We start from the raw sequence: 27,319 nt of genomic DNA, 5'->3' as shown, positions 1-27,319 counted from the left end.
CTGTCTCGCATAACCCTTACCAGGTGCAAAGAGCCCTCTGGTCCCCTGTAACGCTGTCCCTGTAACTCAATCATGCTGCTTTAACCACAGCACAGTTAAAGTGTGAATGTAAGGTTTACAGTAGGGATGTGCAAAGCTATTTATTTTCAAAATCGACTAGCTCGGTCGCCAAACGAGAAACCCTGTATAATTAGGCCCAATTTTGACCCTAATTGGACGTGTTTCTTAGGGGCCATTTACATACTCTCACATTAAAAACAAATAGATGGAGCACAATGCAATGGAAAATAATATGAATGCATGGGTCTTGAGACATGTTTTCAAAAGTTGGACTATTTTTAACTTGACGATGTCGCAAAATGTAAAGCTTGTGGAATAGCTGGGAAAAAACTGCGAGGGACGTGTTGCAATGTCTAAAAACACACATTTGAATGTGTATGACTGTTTTGGCGGTGCTTTAAAAAGGCAGAATTCAACAACGCAACCTTTCTAAGAGGGTTTTAACGCACAAACAGCACTGATGTGGGAACAAGCTGATTAAAGCACTGCAGCTAAAAATATTTTTAAAAATAAGAACAAATTTAAATGAACTAGTAGACAATAGTTAATCGACAAGTTGGTTGTTCCTCACCACTCCATGTGACTTATTGTGATAATCTACAGGCTATGAACAGTAGAATGCATTACTGAATATCCAAATGAACTGTTAGCATGAAGCACAAAGTCCATTTTTGACTACACTTGAATCCATCATCACTTACTACACATTTCACATTTACTGTACTAATGTATTCACTGCAAATGCCATTTATCACTATTATCAGAGACACTAAATGGCTGATGTCAGAGCATTAAACCCACAGCAGTATCCCCAACAGACAGTCAGGGGGTCTCAGAGCACGCACATATCTGTCTGCTTGTCAGGGTGATGGATGGGTGCACACACTAACCTCTCTCTTCATATTGCTTTTTGACGCTAGCTGTAATGTTGTATTGAGTCAGCCTCCTGAGAGGACAATGCCAGCCAAAGGCAAAGCGCAAACAGAGATACTCTTGATACATAAAAAAACTAACATTGAGTCAAAGTATTGAGTATTAATGGCAAGGGTGTTAATATAAGTTACTCTTAGCTGGTCTGGGATCAGCTCTGCAGTCTGGTGTGAGATTGAGGTGGGAGAATCTGTTTGTACAACCAATGGAAGACTGGGGACGTTTCTGGAATATGTTTGCAACTATATTTGCAAATACGTTGGCGGCACAAAAATTACACACTTCAGCTTAAGTGCTTTCTTTTGCAAATTATATAAGAGAATTGTCATGTGATTTCATGTTTTCCCTCCATGTTCATGTGTCATGTTTTCATTGGTTTATTGTTTAATTAACTTGTTATCAGTTCTGTCTGTTCATTGGTTGATGTTTCCCAAGTCTAGTATTTAAGCCCTCATGTTTGCCATTGTCAAGTATTGAATGTGAATGTAGATGTGAATGTAACTCTGTAGTCAAGTCATGTTTATAGTCAAGTCATAGTCAAGTTCATGTTTATGTTTTATGTTTCACGTTTGTAGTTAGGGTTATTGGTTATCACGTTTGTAAATAAACTGCACTTGGGTTCTTCATCTTCACGTCATCGTCTTCATCATTGCCATTGCCAGCAGCCACCAGCAACATTACAGAATACTTGACCAACTATGAACCCAGCAGTTAAGCTCATACGGTTATGTCAGGGGAATTGTCCCCTGGAGGATTACGTAGAGGACTTTTGCGCTCTGGCCAGTCAGGTGGATTTTAATGTGGTCGCCCTCAAAGACATTTTTAGGGTGGGATTAAGTGAGCCGATCTCCTCCTTGATGTCTGGCGGTCGCAGTTCTCTCAGCCTGGCTCAATATATCGACCTCGCCCTGCAGATCATTGGTTCCACGTTCACTGTGAGGGAGGTGGATGCTGAGCCAGAGTTCCTCGACATGGCCGCCAAGCCAGAGTTCCTCATTATGGTCGCTGAGCTAGCGCCATCTTTTGCTCCATGCCACGTCACAGCAACGCCTCAGCCTGCACCATGCCACGTCACAGCAACGCCTCAGCCTGCACCATGCCACGTCACAGCAACGCCTCAGCCTGCACCATGCCACGTCACAGCAACGCCTCAGCCTGCACCATGCCACGTCACAGCAACGCCTCAGCCTGCTCCATGCCACGTCACAGCCACACCTGAGCAGTTGGACCTGGAGATGGTTCCCATCCTTATACCCACCCTTAGTTCTCCTGAGCAGGCAAGGGGAACTTTCGGCCCTCCGACCCCGCCTGGACCCTCCGAGTCCTGGACTTCGCCTTGGCCTGTCGGTCCCTCGACATTGCCTCAGCTCTGCGTTCCCTCGGCTCCACTGCGGTCCTTCAGCCTGTCGGCTTTGCCGGGGTCCCTCGTCCCTCTGGCTCCTCCTTGGTCTGTTGGTCACCTGGCTCCGCTTTGGCTCTCCGATCCTCTGGCTGCGCCTCGTCCCTCCAATCTGTTAGCTCCACCAGGGACCTCCTTCCCTACGGCTCCACCTTGGTCCTCAGTCCCACCGGCTCCACCTCAGTCTTCCGATCCCCCAGCTCCGCCTTGCTCCCCCGAGCCTCCAGCACTGCCTTGGTACTCCCTGCCATCGGCTCCACCCTGGCCCTTCGAGTCTTCGGCTACTCTCCGGGCACCAAGTTCCATGGCTCCACCCCTCGAGCCTCTCATGGCTCCGCCTTCCATGGCCCCGCCCCTCGAGCCTCTCATGGCTCCACCCCTCACAGACTCTGCTCTGGTCCCATGCCCCTCGCCCTTTCTCACCACGCCACGACCCACGCCTCAAGACACCACCCCCCCCCCAGCTCCCTACAGAACTTTGAATTTATGTCATGTTTTACGTGTTTTGTTTATGTGTTGGGGCATCGGGAGCCGCCCCTTAGTGGGGGGGATATGTTTGCCATTGTCCATTGTCAAGTATTGAATGTGAATGTATATGTGAATGTAACTTTGTAGTCAAGTCATGTTTATAGTCAAGTTCATGTTTATGTTTTATGTTTCACATTTGTAGTTAGGGTTATTGGTTATCACATTTGTAAATAAACTGCACTTGGGCTCTTCATCTTCACGTCATCTTCTTCATCATTGCCATTGCCAGCAGCCACTAGCAACGTTACAAGAATGTACCTCTTCTTTGAATATACTCATATATGCCCACTGGAGCTGGGCAATATATTGAATATTCAAGATACAATCACAATGATTTTGCTGGCGATACTACATTAAACAACATAGTGATGATTTTAATGTGCTTTTTATTTGGCCACTTGGCAGAGTGAATGTTATTACACTAATTTCATGATCCTTCCTTGTCTTGTGACTCACCAGTACGAGTTTGTTAAAACAGAGATGTTTTAATTGCGTCTTTGATTTAAACTCAGTTGGTAAGTTCGACTCATTTCAAACTGTTTAATCGAGTTTCAAATTACTCGAATTTATATGTGGCAACATTTCAGCTTCCATACAGTACAGCCAGTGTTGGGAGTAACGCATCACAAAGTAACGCATTACTGAAATTTAATTACTTTTTTCTTGGAAAAAGTGAAGGGATTACTCTTAATTTTTTAGCAATTTAATTACAGTTACTTATGATGTACTTGTGTAACATACTGTATAGACTTTCAACAATTTTATATAAAACAATATTGAATTGAAAATCGAAATTTTACGTCTATTGATAAAATTTGTTTTCTAATACAACGCGGCCCCTTTAAATGCAATGATAATATGCCTGCTCGCGCCACTATGTTGAGAAATCGTTCAAGTGAAAAGATGTCGGAATATATCAATGGTACTTTTACTAAATGGAAATATCTCCATTACTAGGAGTTCATGACAAATGCAGATAAGAAGACAAATGCAGATCTAAGCACAAGTACCTACTAAAGCACAAGTACCTACTAAAGCACTTGACATGGCAACACAGAACAGTGCTTCTCAACCAGGGGGTCGGGACCCACTAGGGGGCCTCAGCACACTTCCAGGGGGGCCTCAAGATCTCTTAAAATTATTTAAAATATGATAGATTATTATAATTTTTCTATAATTATTATAATTCAACTTACTGAAAATTATTAAAATGTAATAACTCCCTTCAACAGCTTGCTTTTTATGAAGAATAAACAGTTCTAGACATTTCTGGAATCACAAGTTTTAAGGAAATATCTTATAATAGACATATCTTATAATATAAATATCTAATAGCCTACATGGGGAGCCTTCGAATATTTTCTCCGACAATGGGGGGCCTTGGATTCAAAAAGGTTGAGAACTACTGACATAGAAGATGTACACTTTTGAGAGATCGCAGGAGCTGTTCACACCGAATGTGTTTTTGTGCATGTCTGCACTGTGTTTAAAATATTTTCTGATGTAATCATTTGCTAGATGGACGTCTTTGACTGCTGCAACGTGTCTTGCTGTTTCTTTCAAGTCTTGTGCAGAACCAATGGATTTTAGACACCGTGTTAAAAAGAGCTTCACTATTTAAAAATGCACCTCGAGACACCTGCGTTCTGTTTCATTTGTTGGGCTGTGTCTAGTTTGTTTTTAAGCACAGGAGTCACTAAGATTCGATGTTCTGAAGAAGTTCAGGTGTCAAAGAGGTCTTCATATGACTGTTGCATCGTTACACATGATTCCAGATTGTAAAGTTTCTGTCCCTGTAAAGTTTCATCACGTGATAAACGGTAAGCCAGTATTTTTGCCCTTCTGCTCTGGTTTGCTGAGGGGCCGCTGTATAACTGTTTACTGTTACGAATGTTGCCTATGATGCTTACATGATATACAGCCTTTTGCAACAAATTATATGTGAATTATATTATATTCACATAAAATAAGAAATTATAAAGAGAGTGATCAATTTTGAGTTAGCCTACAGATTTTATTAACCATTTAGAAATAGTTTAAGAACAGTTCAAGAATAATTTATTTGGTGTTAAAGGATTTATTTGAAAGAATTAAAAGAATAATTTGATGTCTATCCTTTTATAGTCCATCTGGTCAAAGTTGATATGAGTTTTAGAAAAGTAATTAGTAATGAGTAATTTAATTACTTTTCAGACAGAGTAATTAGTACAGTAATCTAACTACAATGTAAAAGATCTACTTAGTAATTAATTACTTTGAATTACTCACCGAACACTGCATACAGCTTACTTTTATTACCTTTATTACACACCCTACTTGAATTAATTATCTTATTTAACATCTTTAATTTACCTGGTCAAATCATAACAGTATGAGCTTCATCTAGATCAGTTCACTAAGTTCTAAACAGATCTGCATTACCCCATATCATTAGTGATTTTGCAGAATTGTTATGAAATATCTATTTGGATGGCGATAAAGCCTTTGGTTAATTTACTCACAGCAAGCATTGGGAGGGATGGGAGTCCCACAAACTGCCCCAAAATGGGTCAGGCTGTCCTTAAAAACAAACAACTTTAATGAACGTAAAGATGAGAGGTAGTGTAATTTTCTCATCTGTAATGATTCTCAGACTCAGCCCTTGTGTGCAGTAATGAGAATATTATGAGTTCTGATATTAGATATCTCACATATTTAATTCTGTTTTGTTCGTTCCCAGAGCAAAACATCAGCCTCTACATTAGTAATTTCCTTGAATATAAAATGGTGCAGGAAAGGTCTATTGTGGTTGTGGAATAACAGACCACCATTTCAGTAAAAACACATCACACAAAACAGATGCATGGTGTTATATCATGTACAAATTTATTTTGTAACTAAACTACTATACAATGTTAAGAAGCTTAAAAAGAGAAAATCACAAATAAATGTGATCTTTTTAACATCTACATAAATTGTTCCTCCTAGACATTAGTGTTATTAAATGAAGAATTCTGCTTAAAGGAATAGTTCACCCAAAAATGAAAATTCTCTCATCATTTACTCACCCTCATGCCATCACAGATGTGTATGACTTTCTTTCTTCTGCCGAACACAAACAAAGATTTTTAGAAGAATATCTCAGCTCTGTAGGTCCATACAATGCAAGTGAATGGTGGCCAGAACTTTGAAGCACCAAAAAGCACATAAAGGCAGCACAATAATAATCCACACAACTCCAGCGGTTCAATCCATGTCTTCAGAAGCGATATAATAGGTGTGGGTGAGAAGCAGATCAATATTTAAGTCCTTTTTACTATAAATCTCCTATTTCACTTTCACTTCCACATTTTTCTTCTTTTGTTTTTTGGCGATTCACATTCTTCATGCATATCGCCACCTACTGGTTGGGGCTGGTCAAAGGTGGGGATTTATAGTAAAAAAAAAAAAAAAAAAGAACTTAAATATTGATCTGCTTCTCACCCACACCTATTATATCACTTCTGAAGACATGGATTTAACCGCTGGAGTCATATGGATTATTATGCTGCATTTATGTGCTTTTTGAAGCTTCAAGGTTTTGTTCACCATTCACTTGCATTAAATGGACTTACAGAGGTGATATATTCTTCTAAAAACCTTCATTTGTTTTCTGCAGAAGAAAGTCATACATATCTGGGATGGCATGAGGGAGAGTAAATGATGAGAGAATTTTCATTTTTGGGTGAACTAACCCCTTAAGTCTCCTAATTCTTTCTAAGAAAAAGAGCCCAGTTATCTCCTCTCATTTTCAAAAGAGATCTCAACAATGTCATAAACTGTGCTCAGACACAAAATCTGCAATCAAAAGTCAGAAATATTAAACAAAAGTCTCATTTGTTTGTATTTTTATGTCTCCTAAAAGATTTTAAGACATCTGAGACAAAGTGTCCACCACAACGAAACATGAGAACTCAATTAAGTCTCCTGAGCTATAACATTAAAACCTCTGAACAATAAGATTTTCCTCTGGGTCAGGCCCATTTTGGCAAAGATTTGTAGATAATAATAACTGACCTTTAAGAACAAAAAAACTATTTCAAAGGATGTCTCTGACTTTCTTAAATATAAAAAAAAATGTGCAGTTGTGAAATCAGGTCTATTGAAACGTGTAAAAAATGTCTGCACAAGTGTGTAATGTCTGCACCACTGGCATCCCCAAATGGCAAAGATAACAACTGTTTTCAAACAGGTTTCTATAACATTCCCTGTCTTACATTGGTCAAATAAACATATAGTTACATCACACCTTTAATGGAGCCAGTGCGCCAATGCAATACATTTGATCTTGTTCAAACACAGTGGTAAATCTAGTTGGTTATGTAATGTAAACGTTAAAATGTGTCGACCTACAAGTCATGCACTATAGAAAATGTTTCAATATCATAAGATATGATAATCTGATAATAACCACATTTTACTTGTGATATGAGTGAAAGTGAATATAAAAGTCATTGTTGTTGTAGTGCCTCTAGTGTTTATGTTACCAGGAAACTCCCACGATGCATACAACGAGTCACGTAAAAATCATGTTGCAAAAATGTCGATACAGTTAAGCGATTCTATGAGACCAGGTTGAAAAAAATTACCCATTTTACCTTTAAACAAAACCGAAAGGCAAAATGTGCACCAACTCGCATGGATGAGAATTCCAGCACTACTGAAGTGAATAAATCCTTTCTCCCTTTACCTTAGTGAATCTATTAAAAAACATGAAATATTTCACAGATTATTAAGACAACAGCCTAACTCTATATTTTCTGACAACTGATTCGAGTCGCCCGTCTCTCTAAATGTGTTTGTAGTCTGTGTTCATTAGTGAGGCGTAGCGCTCAGATGGGAATGTCCTGTAGCCATTCTCTCTAGAGCACAGGATGGCCATAACCACAACACTAACAGAGAGAACAAGACAGACAGAGAGGAAGAAAGAATGAGAGAGGTGGAAAATACACACCAAACTCTCTTCTGGGAATTGTTTGTCTTTTGCTGTCATTCTTTCTAATGTTCGAGAAGTTAAAAAAATAATACTGACAGCCTGAGAAAGACAAAGAGTACGTAACACGTTTCAGAAGTGTGTTACTGACTAGCTCCATCAACCTGATCCACGTTTTGAGGAAGAGAAATATCCCAAAATGCAATAATTTTAGCAAGAAGCAGTTAGCAGGAGGCACGTTCAACACCATTTATTAAACAAGCTTTGTAATGATTTAGCAAATTCTCTACGCAGGGATTGTTGCCGTTTCTCCAAATGTCTCCAATTGCTCTCTGACAAAACACAAACTCCTTCTGAAGGTTCTGACTGAGAATCATTAGTGTCTAATTGCCTGCATGGGGGGAAATCTGATATTGTCGGCAATATGGAGATCTAAGAGACAAAGCATTCCACTTCAGTATCCATTTAAGAGATAGCTTAAAAGAATAGTTCACCCAAAAATGAAAGTACTGTCAATTATTTACCCACATGTCAATCCAAACCCATCTGACAATAGTTTAGTGTGAGGAACAGACCAAAATTCAGTAAATTCAGTAAAAATTTGGACTCAAAATATTCCACAGAGAAATAGAAACCACATGCAACTTCTTCAAGCAGTAGGTGAGAGTACATTGACCTGACTATCAGCATGGTCGCTATGAAAAACAGCAGACAAGCTCTGACAGATGGTACCAAGCAAAAATACAGCAGTTTGGCAAGCGAGTGCCCTTTTCAAACTCTCCCCAAACAGACTGTCATGCTCTACATACATTTTGACAGTGACCAGGAGCTCAAGTGTTCCAGTCATACTGTAAACTTCCTAAAAGACAGCTTACAGTGTCTCCAGTCACTTCACATCTTTGGATATTAGTTATAGGTGAGTAGGATTCAAGACAAGATGCAGTCCAGGAGGACTACTAACTGCTTATAGGCATTAAAGGGTACAAGAAATGTCAATCTTGTGACTGACATGTCAATTGGTGGTGCTCTCTTTGGTTTACATGCAAATGTGGATACACATACTGAATTCCATAAATCACATAAAATATTCATCCCTTAATGCATGAGATAATTATAGAACTACTGTAAACTTGGGCTGGGCAATACATAATATTAATGATTTGTTTGCAATTATTTTGCTGCTGATATACTGAACTGTAAAACATAATTTTTATATGATTTTAATGTGCTTTTTATTTGTCCATTTAGTTTCCTAAAGAGTGCGGCGTTGAACTAGATTTGCAATCCTTTTCTTGCGACTTGCAAGTATAAGTCTTGTGGGCATAAGTCTAAACTTCAGTAATAAGAAAGGCAATATAACTGGTAAGCTCAATTAATCACCGTGAATCTGTTCAAACCTTGCAGTTAAGGGAATTGATTCATATATGTGATTCTATCTGTTATTTGTATGTGTCATCATGTTCACAGAAGTGACATCTGACATGTTTTTAAATGTTTTAGTGAAAAATATATGTAAGTAAATATTGCTGTTTATTACCGTTGTTATATAAGTGCATATAAATTATTATGATTAAATATCCCTCTTCATTGTGTTGACTTAAAGGGATAGTTCACCCAGAAATGAGAATTCTCTCATTATTCACTTACCCTGATGCCATCCCAGATGTGTATGACTGTCTTCTTCAGCAGAACACAAATGAAGATTTTTAGAAGAAGATAGAGCTCTGTCAGGTCCTTATAATGCAGATAAACAAGTGCCAGCACTTTGACAGTCCAAAAGTCACATTCAGGCAGCATAAAAGTAATCCATGCACTCCAGTCAATCAATGAATGTCTTCTGAAGTGAATCGATAGATTTATGTAAGAAACAAGTCGATAATTAAATCAGAGCTTCCGTCCAGGGCTCTGATGCTGTTTGAAATGGCAGAACACTTGCGTGACATTCTTTCTTCTGTTATTAATAAGCGCTGCTTCCGAAATCTTTGATTAATTCTATGTAGATTTTTATTGTATTTTATGTCTTACAAAATATTTAATGTATCTAGTTGGTAACAATGGCAATTTGGTTGAAATTATGGTTCTTTAGATTGAAAAAGAAGCACCATGATCACATGGGAAGTTCGCATGTTGTTTCCGAGTGTTCCGGTACCCTCAGATTGGTCACATTATGCTGATTCACCGACAATCTTCTTTCAGACATTTTTGCATCGGCTTCTGCATGTTTACCTTGCCCTGTGATGTGACCGGAAGCATGTCGCTTCAGCAGCATGGGAGACCTGTGTTCGGATCCCGCACAGAAACCGGGAAGTAATCGCATTCGACAAGTGACAAGTGCGATTCGGAGGTTGCATTTTTCCCCTCTAACATTACTTTTTTACTCCACTGAGAGATTCAGTTTAGGTTTGGGTTGGGGGTTACAGTTCATAAAATATGCATTCATCTTCACATCAACAGCCTGTACAGCTGAAAACAACTCCTGCCCCTCCGTGGACTTTTCACCCGGAAAACGGAGCTCATACGTGCCAATACGCCCAACAACACTTCCTGCTTTGGCCACTGGAGGCAGTGTTTCGCATTTCGATAAGCACAAACTGATTTTAGCTAAAGAGAAATCAACCTACTGTTTCACTGTGAGATCAGTCTGAAAGAATCCATTAAGCCATAAGCCATTTCAGAGGACATACATAAATACTGACGTACAATACATATTGAATATCGTCAATAGGCTGAAAAATATCAAGATATAATTGCTTTATATTTTGCCCAGCCCTACTGTAAACACAAACGGATGTAGCCTATGAGAGAAATTAAAAGAAAATTCTTAAAAATTAGAAGCTTGCAGTCTGAAATCTGTAGAGATTCCTTTTCTTGGCAAGGCCGCACAAAAAATGAATACAATATTGGCTTAAGTGTTTCCTTCTTTTTTTGTTATCTCCTGGAGGGTGAAAGGAATTGGGACCTAGTCACAAGTTAAAATGAGAGAGGAAAAAGGAGAACAAGAATAAAACCCTGAAGAATGTTTTTGCAGTGATGGAAACATGGCATGTACTAGTGGTATGTTATTGAAGTGGCAACACTCAAAAATGGGTTTTGCACATATGACAATGAATTATGCAGAAAGAGCTGTCGAGACTGTCATAAGCATGAAAGATTCAAAATTATGGAGTCTTTGCAATGGCAGGATATGTTTTTGAAAATACGCTTCTAGATCACCAGTTTCAAAGAGCTCACAAGTGGCACTTTGTTGCAACATGCATAGTCATTTGAACTGTGAAAGCCTGCCATGGGCAATAAAACTTGAAGTTTTCCCAAATCTTCAAGTATACGCAGTGTATACCAAGTATAGCTCTGTTCCAAAACCTAGTGAGCTGCCTTGCTGTCTATTTCCTACACTGGCAGTATATAATCTGAAATGGAAGCTTTTAAGTGATTCATTTGAAATGCATTACATAGGCAGCAACAAAAATAGGGCTCCTCATGTGAAGTGTATGTATGGGAGAGTCGATTGAAACTACCAACATCATACTGTAATAAGCATAAAAATACATAGCACACAAAATCACTGGGCGAAAGTCCATTTTCAGTAAAACTGAACTGATTTTATCAAATTTTTTCTATATTGATTGGAATATAGGCTACTTATTATAATCTTGCCTACAATTTTCTCAACTCATCCATCAGCTTGGATGATTTTTTATTCACTCACTCTGCAATGAATTCTGAGGTCCATGAAGGACACATAAGATTCAGCATAAATACTAAAATTGCTTCGCAATTGCGGTACAGAAGGCAATAACTGTTTTGTGCCGTGTTTCATTTGTCGTCTTTGTACTCCCAAACTTCTGTATGCTGACAAGTTCCATTTAAACAAACAGATGCATTCACGCTTGGTCAAGTTGTGTCTTGTATGTATCTCACACCACCTCCCAAGGTTTGAGTGATTAGATTGCTATCCATCTCGAATGTGCCTTGGAAGGCATTTACACTTGGTCTTTTCATGTTTGTTTAGCAAAGCTGATCAGTAACAAAGAATGAAATGATCAGATGTATACGTCCCCATAATGTTGCTGCCTACCATTTGGAACAGTCTTTACATCCAGAGTGTGCTTATGACGCCTTAAAATGCAGTCTACAATAGGTAGGCAGCTCAGTAGGTTTTGGAACAAAGCAAAGCTTATGTGTGCACGACTGAATTCACACTAGCATCTCAGATCTAGCGGTAGACTTGGCCTCTTTGTGCTTCTAGCTTTATCTCCAGTCTTATCCCTTTCTCAGAGTGGCAGTGTGCCTGTTGACCAGGGCACAGTAGGCACCCAGTCAGCATGTGACAAAAGGATGAGACTCATTTGTATGCCGAATGCGCTCCCATCATAAATCCAAGCTGAGAAGCACGGGAACGGGACACGATGATCCCAAATTCACTGCATTTACTGCTAAAAAGTTTGACCGAGATCAGATATTTGGGTTGGCAGTAAGTAAAAGCACTAGATGTTTCCATTGCACTAATTTCTTTAACAATCTTGAAGAGATTTCATAAGATGTGCATTAGGGAGTCTGGAACAGGAAATAATATGACAAGTTTTATTCGCTGGAAGAGTGACATTAGCTTTCACTTGCTGATTAAATGTACTGAGGAATATGGCATAATTAGAAAGCAATATGGTCATGTCAAACTGTCTTTTCACAGCTGTTGCCTGCAAGTTCCACATGGTCATCTTTATCACAAGCCGATCAGCAACTAAATTCAGCAGGGATGATGATATGACACTGAGGTAGAGTTTAACAGATATATAAAACTTCCCTTCAACAACACTGATCGAGTGAAACTTATCAATAAACATACCAAATACTGTCTTAATGAAAAAGTAAAAATGCAGTAAGGTTTGTGTTAGGGACATCCATCCATCCAGCCATCCATCTATCTATCTATCTCTATCTGTATATTTGTCATTCCGTCCTTCCATCTCTGTCTGTGTATCGTCCGTCCATCCGTCTATCTCTGTCTGTATATCCATCCCTCCCTCCCTCCCACAAAAATCTAGACAGAGAGAGCTCTAGTAACAAAATTAACTGGATCTAAACTGAATCTAATAGCTGTTGAAATGACCATTTTCTCCCACTGGCTTTGGTTTTGGGGGGAAAGCCAGATATGGGACAGTGATCAATGCCACCGCATTTCTGATACATTTACTGTAAATAGCAGATGGTTCATTAAGCTGAATTTGCAACCAAGAGGAAGGAGAGGCCAACATTACGGTGTGCACGGATGTGTGTGTAACAGTATATGCATCTGTGTGTGTGTGTGTGTGTGTGTGTTTGTTTGTACCATCCCGGCTAGACTCCATCCATATTTCATGACCGATAAAGGTCTGTAGTTGTGTACACTTTCCAGAGAGCAGCAATGAAGCCATTTTGCCATATTCCAATATAATAACGCTCTGATGCTTTACATTAGCTGTCCTTGCCTGCATTCTGTTGTGGCTTATGACTAACATGAATAGAGAAAACCACTTCCCAATTTCACATAATATATTTTTTTCAATTTACGCAAAGAGAGACAGGCTTTGTTGTCGCCCCTCATCGCCCCTTTACCTCCCATCTGTTTTATTATCTGACCTTATCTCCTTTCAAACTGAAGAAATTAGCAAATATTGACCAAAAACTATCTTTACTAAGGGCAAATGTTTTTCTCTACCAAAGATTTCCATGTTTTTATTTGAGTGAAATCAGTGAATTCCATGAGTTTTTTGTCATCATGCCACTCCGCTGACTTTGTGTCCATCTCTACCTGTCAGCCAATGAGAGATGAGCCCAGATTCCAGACCACTCATCTGCCAAAATGCATCATTTAAAATTCAAAATAATAATAAACTAATAACAATAAACAAAATAAAATAATAATAAAATACTAAAAAAAATAAAAAGTGGTAGTTACCTAAGTGTTACAATACCAGATCATTTGCTCAACTTGCTTAGAAAATTTGGTTGCACTTATATCTAATACAAGCACTTTTACATTATCATTTTAGTGTATGATTAATTTATCATTATGTCCAGTTAGGGTGTGTTGGGGAAGTAAGGTGCATTTACAAACTCTTCACAGTTGGAATAACATGGAACAAAATAAATAAATACTGTACATAAACGCTCGCTGAACGTACTGTAAATGCATTATATTATTGGAAATACGCCTGTGATGTAATAATAGAATTCCCAATATTTACTGATATAAGCCATTTATTTTTCCAAATAAAAAAAATTTACTTTTACGGTTTTATATCTTAAGATCCACAATCTGCTCAAAAAAAAAAAAAAAAAAAAAAAAAAAAATCGTCTGTGCATTAAAGAAGACCAGATAAGCCTTTACTGCGGGCTATTTCATCTTATTGCTGTAAATAAGAGCTATTCGAGATTACCATTCATACCAGTGAATGAAAACTATGAAAAAAATTATATATATATATTAAATAATAATAATAATAATAATAATAATAATAATAAAAACACTCGATATGCATTATCTAATCATTAATAATAACATTTTCAAATAGCAAAGAATGCTTTGACATTATATGCCATAGGCTGTGTGTCATATTAGAGATGCCATGGCTCATTATCGCACCTGCAGCGATGTATACCAGCTATTATTACTTGCGTTGTATTAATTATGCTCCAATATGATATAAATATCACTTACCAACGCCATATTTTTCATGTTCAGTCGGTATCCACATTTTCCCAGGTCAAATAAAAAAGTGCTATAAAACAGGGCAATTACGGCTGATACTATCCATATTGTTGTTGCTCAGGGTTGCACTGTATTGTTCTGAGGGCAGAGCCAAAGCAGCAGCATCTCACACACAGCACATTTTCTCAGTCCTGAAGAAAAACACGGTTGACTCACGGGATATGAAGGAAATGAATGAGAAGGTTTAGATTGAAAACTACAAGACCCATAAAGCCGAGTTGCAGCGTTCGGATAATTCTGATTGGTCAAGGCAAGGTTTGCCACATCACGTGAGTTGTGAAACGTCAAATATGGATGCTCAGATGCACAACGCTAATTTGACAGAATGGTAACAAAATTATGATTCTGGTCCCATATTTTGATGTATTAGTGTTTTATTGTTAATATTGTTTGTTATTCATTAGTTTTAATTTCTTAAAAATGTCCGTTAACTATATATAGTGATATACAACAATTGCACTTGATACTTATTACAGTACAAACCAGAACTCGACGAATGTGTTTATTTTAACTCATATTATAATGGATATCATTTTGCATTATCATAAAAATGATGATGATATGATATATGATGATTCTATGAGGGACGGTAGGTTCACTTAGGTGACCCTGGAGGGAACTTGCTTAAAGGCACAATGGTGAATTTTGAACCGACTACTTTCTGTTTCTTTAATGTACACCATCCTTGGCTATGGAAAGTTTCCATAAGTTTTTCTGTGCATGCAGTCCATCATATAGTGGCCCCAAACATATTTGGACACTTCAGCCAAACTTATATGAATGTAATTTCAATACCAGCTGTGCGTAGTCGCATAATATGACGTTTACCTGTATTGAACCAATAAGCAGCCTACAAATTTGTACACATTAGTGTTAAAAAGCCGTGCATTTCAGTTTTATCTCGTTACGGTTAATGTTCAAACCATGTAACCCGTAACTGTCAGCTGTAATAAATTAAATCCCCAATAAAAGTACATTTGATAATAGTATATTTGCCCTGTGTAAATAACAATAAATAGGAACTGAATCTAAAATAAATAAAGGGTGATAAATAAATACTAATACAACAGGCTGGAAAAATATTAAAATGAATAAATGTCTATTTTTTATTTCGTATGTTGGAACTTGAAAACTGCACCGTTAGATCGGTTTCATGCTGAAGAGCTGCATAAAAGTACGTTTTTTTTCTCTCTCTCTCCCGTAAATGTTAATGAGTGTAAATGTCAACATCATCATATATGTCGAAAGGATTGAAGCCTGTCAACCAAAACATGAGCTCACTGATGTTATTAAATGAGTCTGCTTTTTTATTCCATCCGTTATTCCTGGTCAGAGGCTTCCGTAAATATTTAGTTTATACGTAGGTTTTCGTCCTACCTCATTTGAATGGTGCAACGCTCAAATATTTAGTAGTGCATAAACTGTGATTTAGTGCCCATTTACGCCACAACTAGGCTAAGTTGTAACATACGTATAGCTGGTGCAACCGGCCCCAACTCCTCAAACACATGGTGTTGGATCACGAACTGGTTATTGCTGATGTCAGACTCATCGCAGACTTCCCACAGTGAGAGTCCAGTTGAGTTGTAACCTAAATGTATGTGTGAGTATATCTGCAATATTGTTCATACATTTGGTCTTATCAAACTTTTTTTTTTAATCCATGAGATTCAGTGTGCATACAAACTCAAGGCCTGTATTCTGTTTTATAAAAAATAGCCAATTGTCACACTTAAGTATCAAAAGTACAAGTTAAAGGAACAGTTCACCCAAAAATGAAAATTCTCTCATCATTTACTCACCCTCATGCCATCCCAGAAGTGTATGACTTTCTTTCTTCTGCAGAACACAAATGAAGATATTTAGAAGAATATTTCAGCTCTGTAGGTCCATGATGGAAGTGAATGTGTGCCTAAATTTTGACACTCCAGAAAGCACATAAAGGCAGCATAAAAGTAATCCATAAGACTCCAGTGGTTTAATCCATATATTCAGGAGCGATATGATAGGTGTGAGTGAGAAATGGATCAATATTTAAGTCCTTTTTTGAAAGAAATTCTTCTCCCTGCCCAGTAGGGGGCGATATGCATATCATACACATCCACTCTGTGGAGTGATACAAATAGAAGTTCCGTGAAGAGGTCAGAGCTGTGCTTTATCGTGAATAAAACCAAAAGGTGCATCCCAAACCACACACTTCTGCACTATTTTACATCATTTTGAAGTGTAAGTAGTGCGAGTAGTATGTTTACACTGAAAATGCAACAAAAAGAAGTGTACTTTAAGTACTTGGATGATACACTTTTTCAACTGTCAAAACGGATTGTGGAATGTTGGACACTTCATGCATTCAATGCACGCAGCTTGCCGTACATAGTGGAAGGGGTGGAGTTACCGGCAGCAATGGTGATCTGGCAAAACAATTGTAAATAATGGAGAATATGACTAGCGCAACTTGTGTGAAGACAGCACCTTACAAAAGTGAGTTAAACGCTTTACCATCATACCATGCTGTGTGAATATGTATATTATTGAGATATAAGTGTTGAATTGAGGGTGGATAGCACGCTAAACTAGCGGCAACACAACGCTTGGGTTTGAAACATCCCTTCCGTCAGCTGTTAAATGGCAAATATTTCCATGTAGTAAACTTTTTTTTAAGTGTTCCGTTTGGGACAGTACGACACTTTGAAAATTCACACACTACATGGCTGAGTGCATAGTATATTTTAAAAGTGCATAGTGTATAGTGTCGTTTGGGACACAGCTAGTGTCTTTCTAGCAAGTCAGTCCACTGTCGGCCATCTTTGGAATGTTCCCGGGAGGCTATTTCCAGTCATGCTAGGGCAACTCCTATCTACTTGAATGAGGGAACACCGAAATCTCAAAAACGGTTGGTCAGGATTACGATCAAAGAGCATATTTTTATCAGCAGTAAAATCTGACAAACTGGTATCATAAATTGTGCTTCTTTACCTCATATTACACTAAAAAAACTAAATATTAGCTTGTATAGCTAATGCGCATGCGCATTATGGATTTGATTGACAGCCGATGTCTGTATCTTAAAGATGATTGGCTCTGTTACCTGTAAGGTAGGACTTCCTTTCTACATCCATTGACTGTTGGGTGCTAGAGCTCCTTGGTTGGGCATTTCAATTTCTCCCATTCATTTGAATAGAAGTGGCCCGTCTCTGCTAAATACTTTCTGATAAAACTCAGTTGTTGACCAATCAGCATCCAGTACCAGAGCTATCCATTTTATCCACAGTTTTCCTGAGCAACCACTGGGCGATGCCATGATGATTCTGTTTGATTGTTTTCGGTTTCTGGTCTTGAGACGAGATTGTAAAACTAACCGAAACGAGCTATCCAGACAGAGAGCAACAACCATTTAAGTGTTATTTGGTGTAAAAATACATTTCTGGGTCAACTTTTGTAGATTTTGTCTGTCATAATGTAAAGTAGTTAATGATATCAACGGAAATTATCTCGGACAATTGCTTAATGACATCAATTACAGTGATCTCGACCCTCTGAAGTATTGGCCCTATACAGCAACATGTTTTTTTGACCATTTTTATAAATGTAATACTTTAAAGATGCTGTAAGCGATTTTTGCTGTTCTGAAATTTTCACGAGCTAAGCTGTTGAATTAGCCACGCCCCTCGTTCCAAAACCCCTCACATCATAGACTCATTCCGACACTGAGCAAAAAAGCATCATCCCAAGGGTTGTCAAACACAACAGTATCAAAATGCCGCACTCAGCTGACAACAGTTATGAAAAACATGGTATACAAATGGTATTAAGCCTCAATATTTTGCTGCAACAACAACAGAACAGTATGAGAACGCACAAAATGATTGACAGGCAGAAATTGTCACTTTTTTGTTTGCTTTTTACAGAGTCTACAGCTGTCACAGAGAATGGTCAGATATCTCAAGACACTTATTTCATTAATATCTTTAAGAGAGCAGGAAAAAATTTTGCATAGCTTTCCATGAATAAATCGCTTACAGCACCTTTAAACATCACATTACCCGATAAGAGTATACACCGATGCGAGTGGAAACACTGGAGACCGGAAATTTAAAACTGTCGAATCGTGGAACACTTTCGTGTTCAGGAAAAAGGTTGATAATATGATATATTTCAGTGTACTTTCACAGTCAGTCCTCTTAAAATAGCTCTGTTGTGTGTAATTTGAATTAAAATCATATAATTGAAAATCAGCTATTTGGTGTAGGAGTGGGTAAAATCCCTAAATTTTGTCATTTTAATGCAAAGTTTAATTAAGTGAAACTATGGCCACTCTTTTTTGTTTAATAGCCTTGGATCCAGAATATGTTTTCCTTTAATTTTCTCTATATACAATGTATCTTAAACATAAAAAAAAAAAACCAAACCAATCAGCTCAGAAAGGAATTACAGCATTGGAAACTTTGATTTATAATGAAAACGTACTAACGTACTAACGTACTAAAAATGAAGGCTGGCTTGATTACATTATTTGCAAAGTCTCATGAGTGTGGGCAGTCACTGATGAGCTCTTTTCCCTTCTCTGATTGGTGGATCTCTCTTCAGGATTATGGGTAGTGTAGTTCTTCAATGGGAATTTAGTTATTAAAATATTTTTTAATAAAGTTGAAAGACTTGTGTCTTCTTCAGGAGCATCTATCATGGCTTAACTTCAGAGCTCATAGTCGGTCTGTCTTGTTTGTATGTTATCATTTAAAATCAACTTTTCTATGGAGAAAATGAATGGAATTTTTCCTTTCAGAACCCTGTTCTACTGTTGCACCCTTTTTAGACTGCAGCCAAATAACCACAGCTTCTTTGTGTAATTTCAGAACAACAAGAGCACTACTTCCTATTATGTGATACTTTGCCAGAGGACAGGATCCTTAGGGAACATCTACAACAGATGTGTGTCTGTCATGCATGTTAGGTAAGGAGTGCTGCTCTGAGATCAGCTCCTGTGTGAAATTCAATCATTTTCATTAGATCATGAGCAATCAAAACTGACACTAGAGCAGAACACCTGACCTGAGCGAGTTGATATAGATCACCTCTGGACCTCAATCTGAATAATACGCAGAAACCTTGGAATATGTTTGACATAAACATAAGAGCCGCGTGGTTGTATGCTAGTATTTCCCAACACATTAGGCTGTTAGATATAATGCACAGAGGATAATCATATGTAAGCCACATATTAATTGCTTTTTAATTTACTTAAACTACATGAAATGGCATTCACAGCACATGTAATGAATGTAATATCAGTATTTATATGTATTTCCAAGTGAAACAGTGTTTAGTGGTAAAAAATCATGTAGGGCGGGACTAGACTCTATCCATCAGGATTAGATTGGATCACAAAAAGTGGAAATATATTTATCTTTTTTATGATTGGTTAATATTTTTTGCCCCCGCCCACAGGGCCATGGTAATATCAGCATTTTAGAGGCATTATTAGTCATTATAATACATTAGTTGTAAAGTTTTTAGAGAACATACAGATGAAATACAGTAGCCTTATAATGACAGCATTTTGGGTAGGTGTGTGGTCAGAAATTCCACACTGGTTATGAACCTGAAATTACTGAGAATATAATTATCACAATATTTAGCAAGAAAACCAAACCACCCACCCCCAACCGCCCAGATTGTTTTTGCAGAGATATTATGAGTCAACATAGTCATCTCGCACACATCTCATCTCAAAAATCTGCCATTGTGGTTGCTATTAGCAACCTGCGTTCGCAGCACCTCTGCAGTCGGCTCTGCAGTGTGGTGACCAGCTGTTTAGCAGTGCAGTTGTGACCTTTCTCAATCATTCAATGACACGCTGTACGTTAATGAAACTTCAGATGAGAGGATTAGCACTGTTTATTAAACACCATTAATTTGCAGATTGCATATGTGATAATTATTGATGATTATGGCGAATGAACAGCGGATCTCAGAAACGCAGAATCATAAAATCACACTGATATTTCAACCAAATATGTTTTTATAGATTGTTCATGAGATTACAATTATGCAACCACATTTATAATACACAGTACTGCACTAAAGTAATGTTGATAGTTATGCCTTATAACAGTGATTCTCCACAAGTTTTGCTTCAGGATCCAGATTTCAGATTGGACATCAAGTGATGACCTAATTGTTTATCATGCGAAAATTACTTTAAAATCAACCATTGAAATTTATTAACTGGCTTATTAAAGGGATAGTTCAACCAAAAATTTAAATTCTCTTATCATTTACTCACCCTCATGCCATCCCAGGTGTGAGTGACTTTCTTTCTTCTGCTGAACACAAACAAAGATTTTTAGAAGAATATTTCTGCTCTGTAGGTCCATACAATACAAATTAATTGTGACCAGAAATTTTAATCTTAAAAAAATCACATAAAAGTAGAATTAAAGTAATCCACACGACCCCAGTGGTTAAATCCGTGTCTTCAGAAGCGATATGTTAGGTGTGGGTGAGAAACATCAATATTTAAGTCTTTTTCTTTAAATCTACACCTTTGTCCAGCCCCGACCAGTAGGTGGCGATGTGCATGAAGAATGCAAATTGCCAAAAAAAACTGAAGAAGAATGTAAAAGTGAAAGTGGAGATTTATGGTAAAAATGACTTAAATATTGATCTGTTTCTCACCCACACCTATAATATCACTTGAGAAAACATGGATTTAATCCACTAGAATCATATGGATTACTTTTATGCTGATTTATGTTGTTTTTCGTGATTCAAAGTTCTGGTCACCATTCACTTGCATTGTATGGACCTACAGAGCTGAAGTATTCTTCTACAAATCTTAATTTGTGTTCTGCAGAAGAAAGTCTCACACATCTGGAAAATTAATTTTCATTTTTGAGTGAACCATTCCTTAAATTTTTCTAAATATCTCTTGAATTTCAGTGGTGTCATGCACTCAGCAGCCAATAATTCACTGCACAAAAACATGTGAACGTAGTCTGTAGGCCATATTTTCTTTTACCTTTGCAAGTTTTTCTTGGCAGTTTGCCAAGTGACAGATTAATTTGTGCCAAAATACAGTAGTTCGATTGGACACACAGCCTTTGATGTCAGCATTAAAAGATATTTAAGCATTTGAGTGTTTTCTCCTTCATTTTAAAAGTTGATAAGCCTATTTGTTTTGGTATCCAAACTGTATAAATGATTAGTTAATTGCATTTTATTATTTGCATTTAGCAATTTTTACCTCCAGAACAGACCTGAGGCCCGCCAGTTGAGAACCACTGCCTTAAGTAATAGATTAGTAATAGAATAGATCAGCAGCAAAAAGAGAGGGACGACATGACATTTCATCGCATCTGTATGTTCTGTAATGACGAATTTACTGGAAACAGGTGAATGCTGCTTCTAAATGGGCTTTTGTGTCTTATACTTTGGATTGAACCCTGACAGTGTCTCTGTTTGTACCCTGTTGTCTGACTGCAGGTCTTTACCGCTTAATGGCTAAAGAACATTCCTTCAGTATTGGCCTGCCTGATAACATTGTCTACTGCACAGAGTTCCTCAACACTCTCGAGAGAAAACTGGAGAAGTGAGTGCTCATATTTAAGTAACTAAGTTAGTAGTCAAGTTTGTGTATTACTGCATACTTTTAACATACACTACCGGTCAAAAGTTTTGAAACACTCATTCTTTATTATAATTTTTTTCTTCACATTTTAGAATAATAGTAAAGTCATCAATACTATCAATGGAATAACATAAATGGAACTATGGGAATTATGTTGTGACTAAACAAAATCCAAAATAAATCAAAACTGTGTTATATTTTAGCATCTTCAAAGTAGTCACCCTTTACTTAGATTTTGCAGAAATGTACTCTTGACATTTTCTAAACCAACTTCTTGAGGTATCACCCTGGGATGCTTTTTAAACAGTATAGAAGGAGTTCCCATCTATGTTGGGCACTTATTGGCTGCTTTTCTTTATTATTTGGTCCAAGTCATCAATTTCAAAAACCTTTTTTTAATTTATTTTTTTATTAAATTTTAGTTTTATAATGAAATAAATGAATATGGTGGCACAATTATATTTTTGTCTACAAAACTAATTTCAAACATTTAAGCATACGCCTTCAGATCAAAAGATTTTTAAGATCATGAGAAACATTTCAGTCAAGTGTTTCAAAACTTTTGACTGGTAGTGTATGTTTATATTTGTCACTTATCACAAATAAAATTAAAGACGGAGAAGGTATGAATGCCCTCTTTTGGTGCTTACTGACATTGCAATTAATCTTAAACCACCAAGCAGGTTTACTGGTAGTTTATGAGTCAGAGAGGGACATAAAAGTAAAAATACATAAAGAAGAAAATACATAAAAAGCATACTTATTTTACACTCTGTAGAATGTTATATATTTTGGAAACTTGTATTTTCAAATCTAGTTTTATTTTTTACATTTATAGATTTTGCACCTAAACATCCATATCGTTTTTTTATAGTACGCAGTGTCTATACTGCGAGAAAACATTCAGAGACAAAACAATTTTGAAAGATCACATGAGAAAGTAGCAGCATTGACGAATTAATGCCAAAAATCATGTCAACGACCGCTTCTGCATCATCTGTTACCTGGTATATCCATGTGTTGGTTTGTAGTGTTTTTTAATTTATTTTTTTACATCTAATCAGAGCTAATAAATGCTCAGGTAATTGAGAGAAATCAAAGTTTATAGTTTAGTCTTTTGAATAATTAAATTTGTTAATTTGTTAAGTTTAACGTGCAGTTTGAGCATGACTTTTATGTAGCTGCAATGCTGCAGAAGTTGGGGAACACATGGGAAGCGGTGCAGTCTGAAGATGACAGAGAGCTGTATGAAGATGTAGATGAGTAAGGCCTCTGCTTGTTCTTTAATTGATCTTCAAAGTTGTATGGTCTTAAAAGAGTCTATATTCGGTTTCCCTGTTGCTCTGCACTCTCTGCAGTGATTGGTCGGACTTGCAGGCTCACACTGTGTGCCTGTTTTGTGAACAGCAAGCAGAGACAATGGAGAAAATGTACACACACATGGAGGTATCTGACATATTCTGATTTCACTGGCCAAAAATATAAATCATAATGTCAGCAAGAAACAGCAACACTATTTTTGTGTGGGTTTCTGTGGATTTTCCTTCCTTTACTCAATTTAAAAAATAATGTTATTTTGTTTCTTCAGGAAACTCATGAATTTGACCTGCACAAATTAAAAACAGATCTAAGTGAGTATAATGGAACAACTGGGAGAAGCTTTGGGCAATTTTAAAAAAGAAAACATGCTCACATGTTAGGCTATTCAAAGTTAAATTAGTTTTTTGGCCAGACCTAAAGTTTTACCATCAAATCAAACTAGTGAGTTATATCTGCCGTGAGCTCCACTAGTGCCGCTGCTACTGCTGTCAGAAGAAGTTTGGAACCAAAGATGAGTTGGTTCAACATCTTGTCAACAAAGGTCATGTGATGCAGCTACCCGAGGTCTCCACCTGGGACCAACCACAGTAAGCACTACATCTTTACATTGTCAGCAGGACAAGTGTTACAGTACATCATACAGATATAATGGTCAACAAACCAACAAAGAAAAACTATTCTGATGCACACCTGTGACCGCAAATTCTATACTAATGTGCCAAGTTGCTACGTTGCTTGGCAACCACAAACAGCTTAAAGGAACTTTATTATTTAGCAGAAGAATAATGTATTCTGAATGTTTATCAAAATTAGGGCTGTGAATCGATTGATTACATGATATGCTGATGAATTACTCGCATTAATCATTTGCTGAGAAAGGCCCTCAAATAACAATAATTCAAAATATAATGATGGAATAAATATAAATAGATATATTTAAATAATTATGAATATGTACTATAAATATAATAATACATATAATTAAAATGCATTAAATTATTGTGGCAGATGAGCAAAACATTGATAAGACAATACAAAAAGCGGCATTATAAGTCAATATATTATTTATATCCACATTATTAAACATTAGCATATCATTGGCCTGCAATTGAATTTGTCAATCTGTTGAATTTGTCAAATGCTGTCACTTTTGTTAAGCAAGCCTGAGTTTGGTTTATTGTATGTACAGCTGCGTATTGCCTAGCTGTAGTTTCGCTCCCTGCCTGCTGGAAACAGGTGGCACTTTAAGCTTGAATTGCTCCGATGGTTGGAATATTCCTTATTACTATCCGGGGACATGATTAATTGCGTTAATACTTTTAACATGTTATTTTTATATAATTATTCACTCTGAATTAATGTGTTAAAATGACAGCCCTAATAAAAATGAATCTGTTTATTGAACATTGGTTTCTTATATTGTATTGCTGTTGCCACTGTTTTGGAGGGTTTTTTTTCTCCCCAATTTGGAATTCCAAGTGCAGTATAAGTCCTCATGGTGGCATACTGACTTGCCTTAATCCGGGTGGCGGAGGATGAATCCCAGTTGCCCCTGCTTCTGTGACCGTCAATCTGTGCATCTTATCACGTGGCTTGTTGAGTGCGTTAACACGGAGACATAGCACGTGTGGAGGCTTCATGCTAATCTCCACGGCATCCACGCACAACGCGAGAACCACATTATAGCAACCACGAGGAGGTTACCCCATGTAACTCTACCCTCCCTAGCAACCGGGCCAATTTGGTTGCTTAGGAGACCTGGCTGGAGTCACTCAGCACGCCCTGGATTTGAACTCGCGACTCCAGGGGTGGTATTCAGCGTATTTACTCGCTGAGCTACCCAGGCCCCCTTGCTGTTGCCACTGTTAATTAAAAGCAATAAGCAACTTGAATCAATGCATTACAGTGATTTTACCACAGGTTAGTGGGGTTTAGGGGCTTCATGTTGTACTTTAGAACACCTCTTATCCATTGTAAAATCACTGTAAAGGCTGGCCTCTTGTGACTTATTGCTATGGTAGATGCTCTCATGTTTATGTGATTTGTAATTTAAAAAACGTAACTTGCCCATTTTCCCAGATACTACTGTCCTACATACGAGAATGATGCCCTACCTACAGCCCTGTTGGACAGTGAGAGCGAATCTGAGGGTCCAAATCGCAACTCAGATGTTTCTGTTATTGCTGAAGATATCTCAAACCTGAAGGTCTTAAACAGACCAGCGTGCTTAAAACTTCTCAAAGACAGGTGCGGCTCCAGCTGAAGGAACTGCCATAGGATCATGTTCAAAATGTGCCAGCTGCTTTGTGTAAAAATGAAATTGTTTTGTTCCTTGGAGATTAACGATGTGGGTGCTGATTTCTCTGTAGGCTCATAATGGCAATGCTCATAAAAATGAAAACTACAGTGGAATACAGATAAACTATTTACAGTACATATGTCCTCAATAGAGATGTCTGTTATGAACAGATACAATATACCTTTATTAGATCTTTTATTAAAGTCTTAGAAAGGCCTAGTGACCGCCTTACTGAACATTTTGCCTTTCCTCGAGCAAATTTTGCAGGGAAACCTGTAACTAGTCGTATTAAAATTTGTTTTATAAAGGCTACTGCAATGATATTGTCCACCACAATACATTGCTACAACTCTGTCACAAGTAAAACTTTATGTACCCACAAATTCATTTTATCCATTCATTTGATTAGTGTGTTCCCTGGGAATCAAACCCATGACCTTGGTGTCGCTTGCACCATGCCCAACCAGGTGAGCTACAGGTACTTATAATTATATAATCCATTCACCCTAATAGTGTTCAATTACTACATTAATAACAAGCTAAAACTTCAAAGCAAGGCGAGGAATGGGGATATGACATCAGCATATAGTGCAGTTATCAAAAATTGTACATCCAGTTTACTCTGCTTTTTACTTTTAATGATTTACCGGTAGATATAATTACTCTAGTTTACCTAAAATGTTAAAACTAAAATATCCTGCAGAACATAGATATTTTGTTGTTTCTATTATCTGTTAGCAGGATAAAAGCAGAACTCCATTCGCAGCTTTGCATTGAAAGAGCAACTCTTTTATTCATATCACAGTCATGCTGATTATGGGTTGATTTCATTCACATAAACAATCAAGAAGCAATTTAAATCATCAATCCCCAGTATCTTGTTCATTCACACCAAGCATTTTGAGAAGTTTTTCACAAGTTCTCTAAAAAATTAAAAAAAAACTTCAGACCTCTTCATACAATCTAAGACCAATCAATAAATATTGCATATTTCATTAGGACTAAATCCTTGCATCTTTTGGTGAAGACTAATCTTGCACAAAGCACTTCAGAACACACGTTACCATTAAAACACACGGCTATGTTACACAGTTATGCTGGCTTTCTACAACAAATCCCCTTCATTACAATTGATAAAAGTGCACAACTTATTAGTCAAATTACTGCCTTGTCATAACACAGGTAAGGTCATATAGAACAGTGTTATTCTAAATAAGACTTCAATTTAGCAACCAAGGTACACAAAATAGTATACATTTAGCACAATTTATAAAAAAACAGTAGAAAATATTGTTCTGTATAAACAAATAAAATACACTAATATAAATATAATTCTCCAATGTACTGATCTGAATGCCTGGGGAGATGATTTCCCTTATATACTGTAGATACCAAATATAAGGCCATGCTTTGTCTAGTGCAGTTAACAGTGAGAAGAGGCACTCTACAAAGAGCTG

The 27,319-nt window shown here is 37.4% G+C and overlaps 2 protein-coding genes across 12 annotated transcripts in view; one reads left to right on the top strand and one right to left on the bottom strand.

Moving 5' to 3' along the window:
• LOC127437755 (dedicator of cytokinesis protein 4-like) overlaps positions 1 to 14,712 on the bottom strand; it is a 103,446-nt gene extending 88,734 nt beyond the window's left edge. For all 3 annotated transcript variants that reach the window (XR_007896599.1, XM_051692895.1, XM_051692896.1), the window contains exon 1: positions 14,566 to 14,712. Coding sequence is in view for 2 of the 3 variants with exons in the window: in XM_051692895.1 (XP_051548855.1) it covers positions 14,566 to 14,602 (37 nt within the window). In the remaining variant the exon portion in view is untranslated. The remainder of the gene's footprint in view (positions 1 to 14,565) is intronic.
• A 177-nt stretch (positions 14,713 to 14,889) lies between these two features.
• LOC127437777 (zinc finger protein 277-like) lies at positions 14,890 to 25,789 on the top strand. 9 transcript variants are annotated; one of them, XM_051692948.1, is made up of 6 exons: positions 14,890 to 14,944; positions 19,470 to 19,567; positions 22,099 to 22,204; positions 23,602 to 23,689; positions 23,832 to 23,874; positions 24,006 to 25,632. In XM_051692948.1, exons 2-6 carry the CDS (start codon positions 19,561 to 19,563, stop codon positions 24,032 to 24,034), a joined length of 273 nt encoding a protein of 90 aa, XP_051548908.1. In that variant the 5' UTR covers positions 14,890 to 14,944; positions 19,470 to 19,560; the 3' UTR covers positions 24,035 to 25,632. The 9 variants fall into 9 exon arrangements, 2 of the variants coding, with proteins under 2 accessions (XP_051548908.1, XP_051548907.1); XR_007896607.1 differs by adding an exon at positions 23,425 to 23,506 and having other exon boundaries at positions 23,602 to 25,632; XR_007896605.1 differs by having other exon boundaries at positions 22,099 to 23,506; positions 23,832 to 25,632.
• The last annotated feature ends 1,530 nt before the right edge of the window (positions 25,790 to 27,319 follow it).

This window comes from Myxocyprinus asiaticus, chromosome 48 (assembly GCF_019703515.2).
Source record: "Myxocyprinus asiaticus isolate MX2 ecotype Aquarium Trade chromosome 48, UBuf_Myxa_2, whole genome shotgun sequence".
Taxonomy (NCBI): domain Eukaryota; kingdom Metazoa; phylum Chordata; class Actinopteri; order Cypriniformes; family Catostomidae; genus Myxocyprinus; species Myxocyprinus asiaticus.
This window is presented reverse-complemented; position numbering and strand designations above follow the sequence as displayed.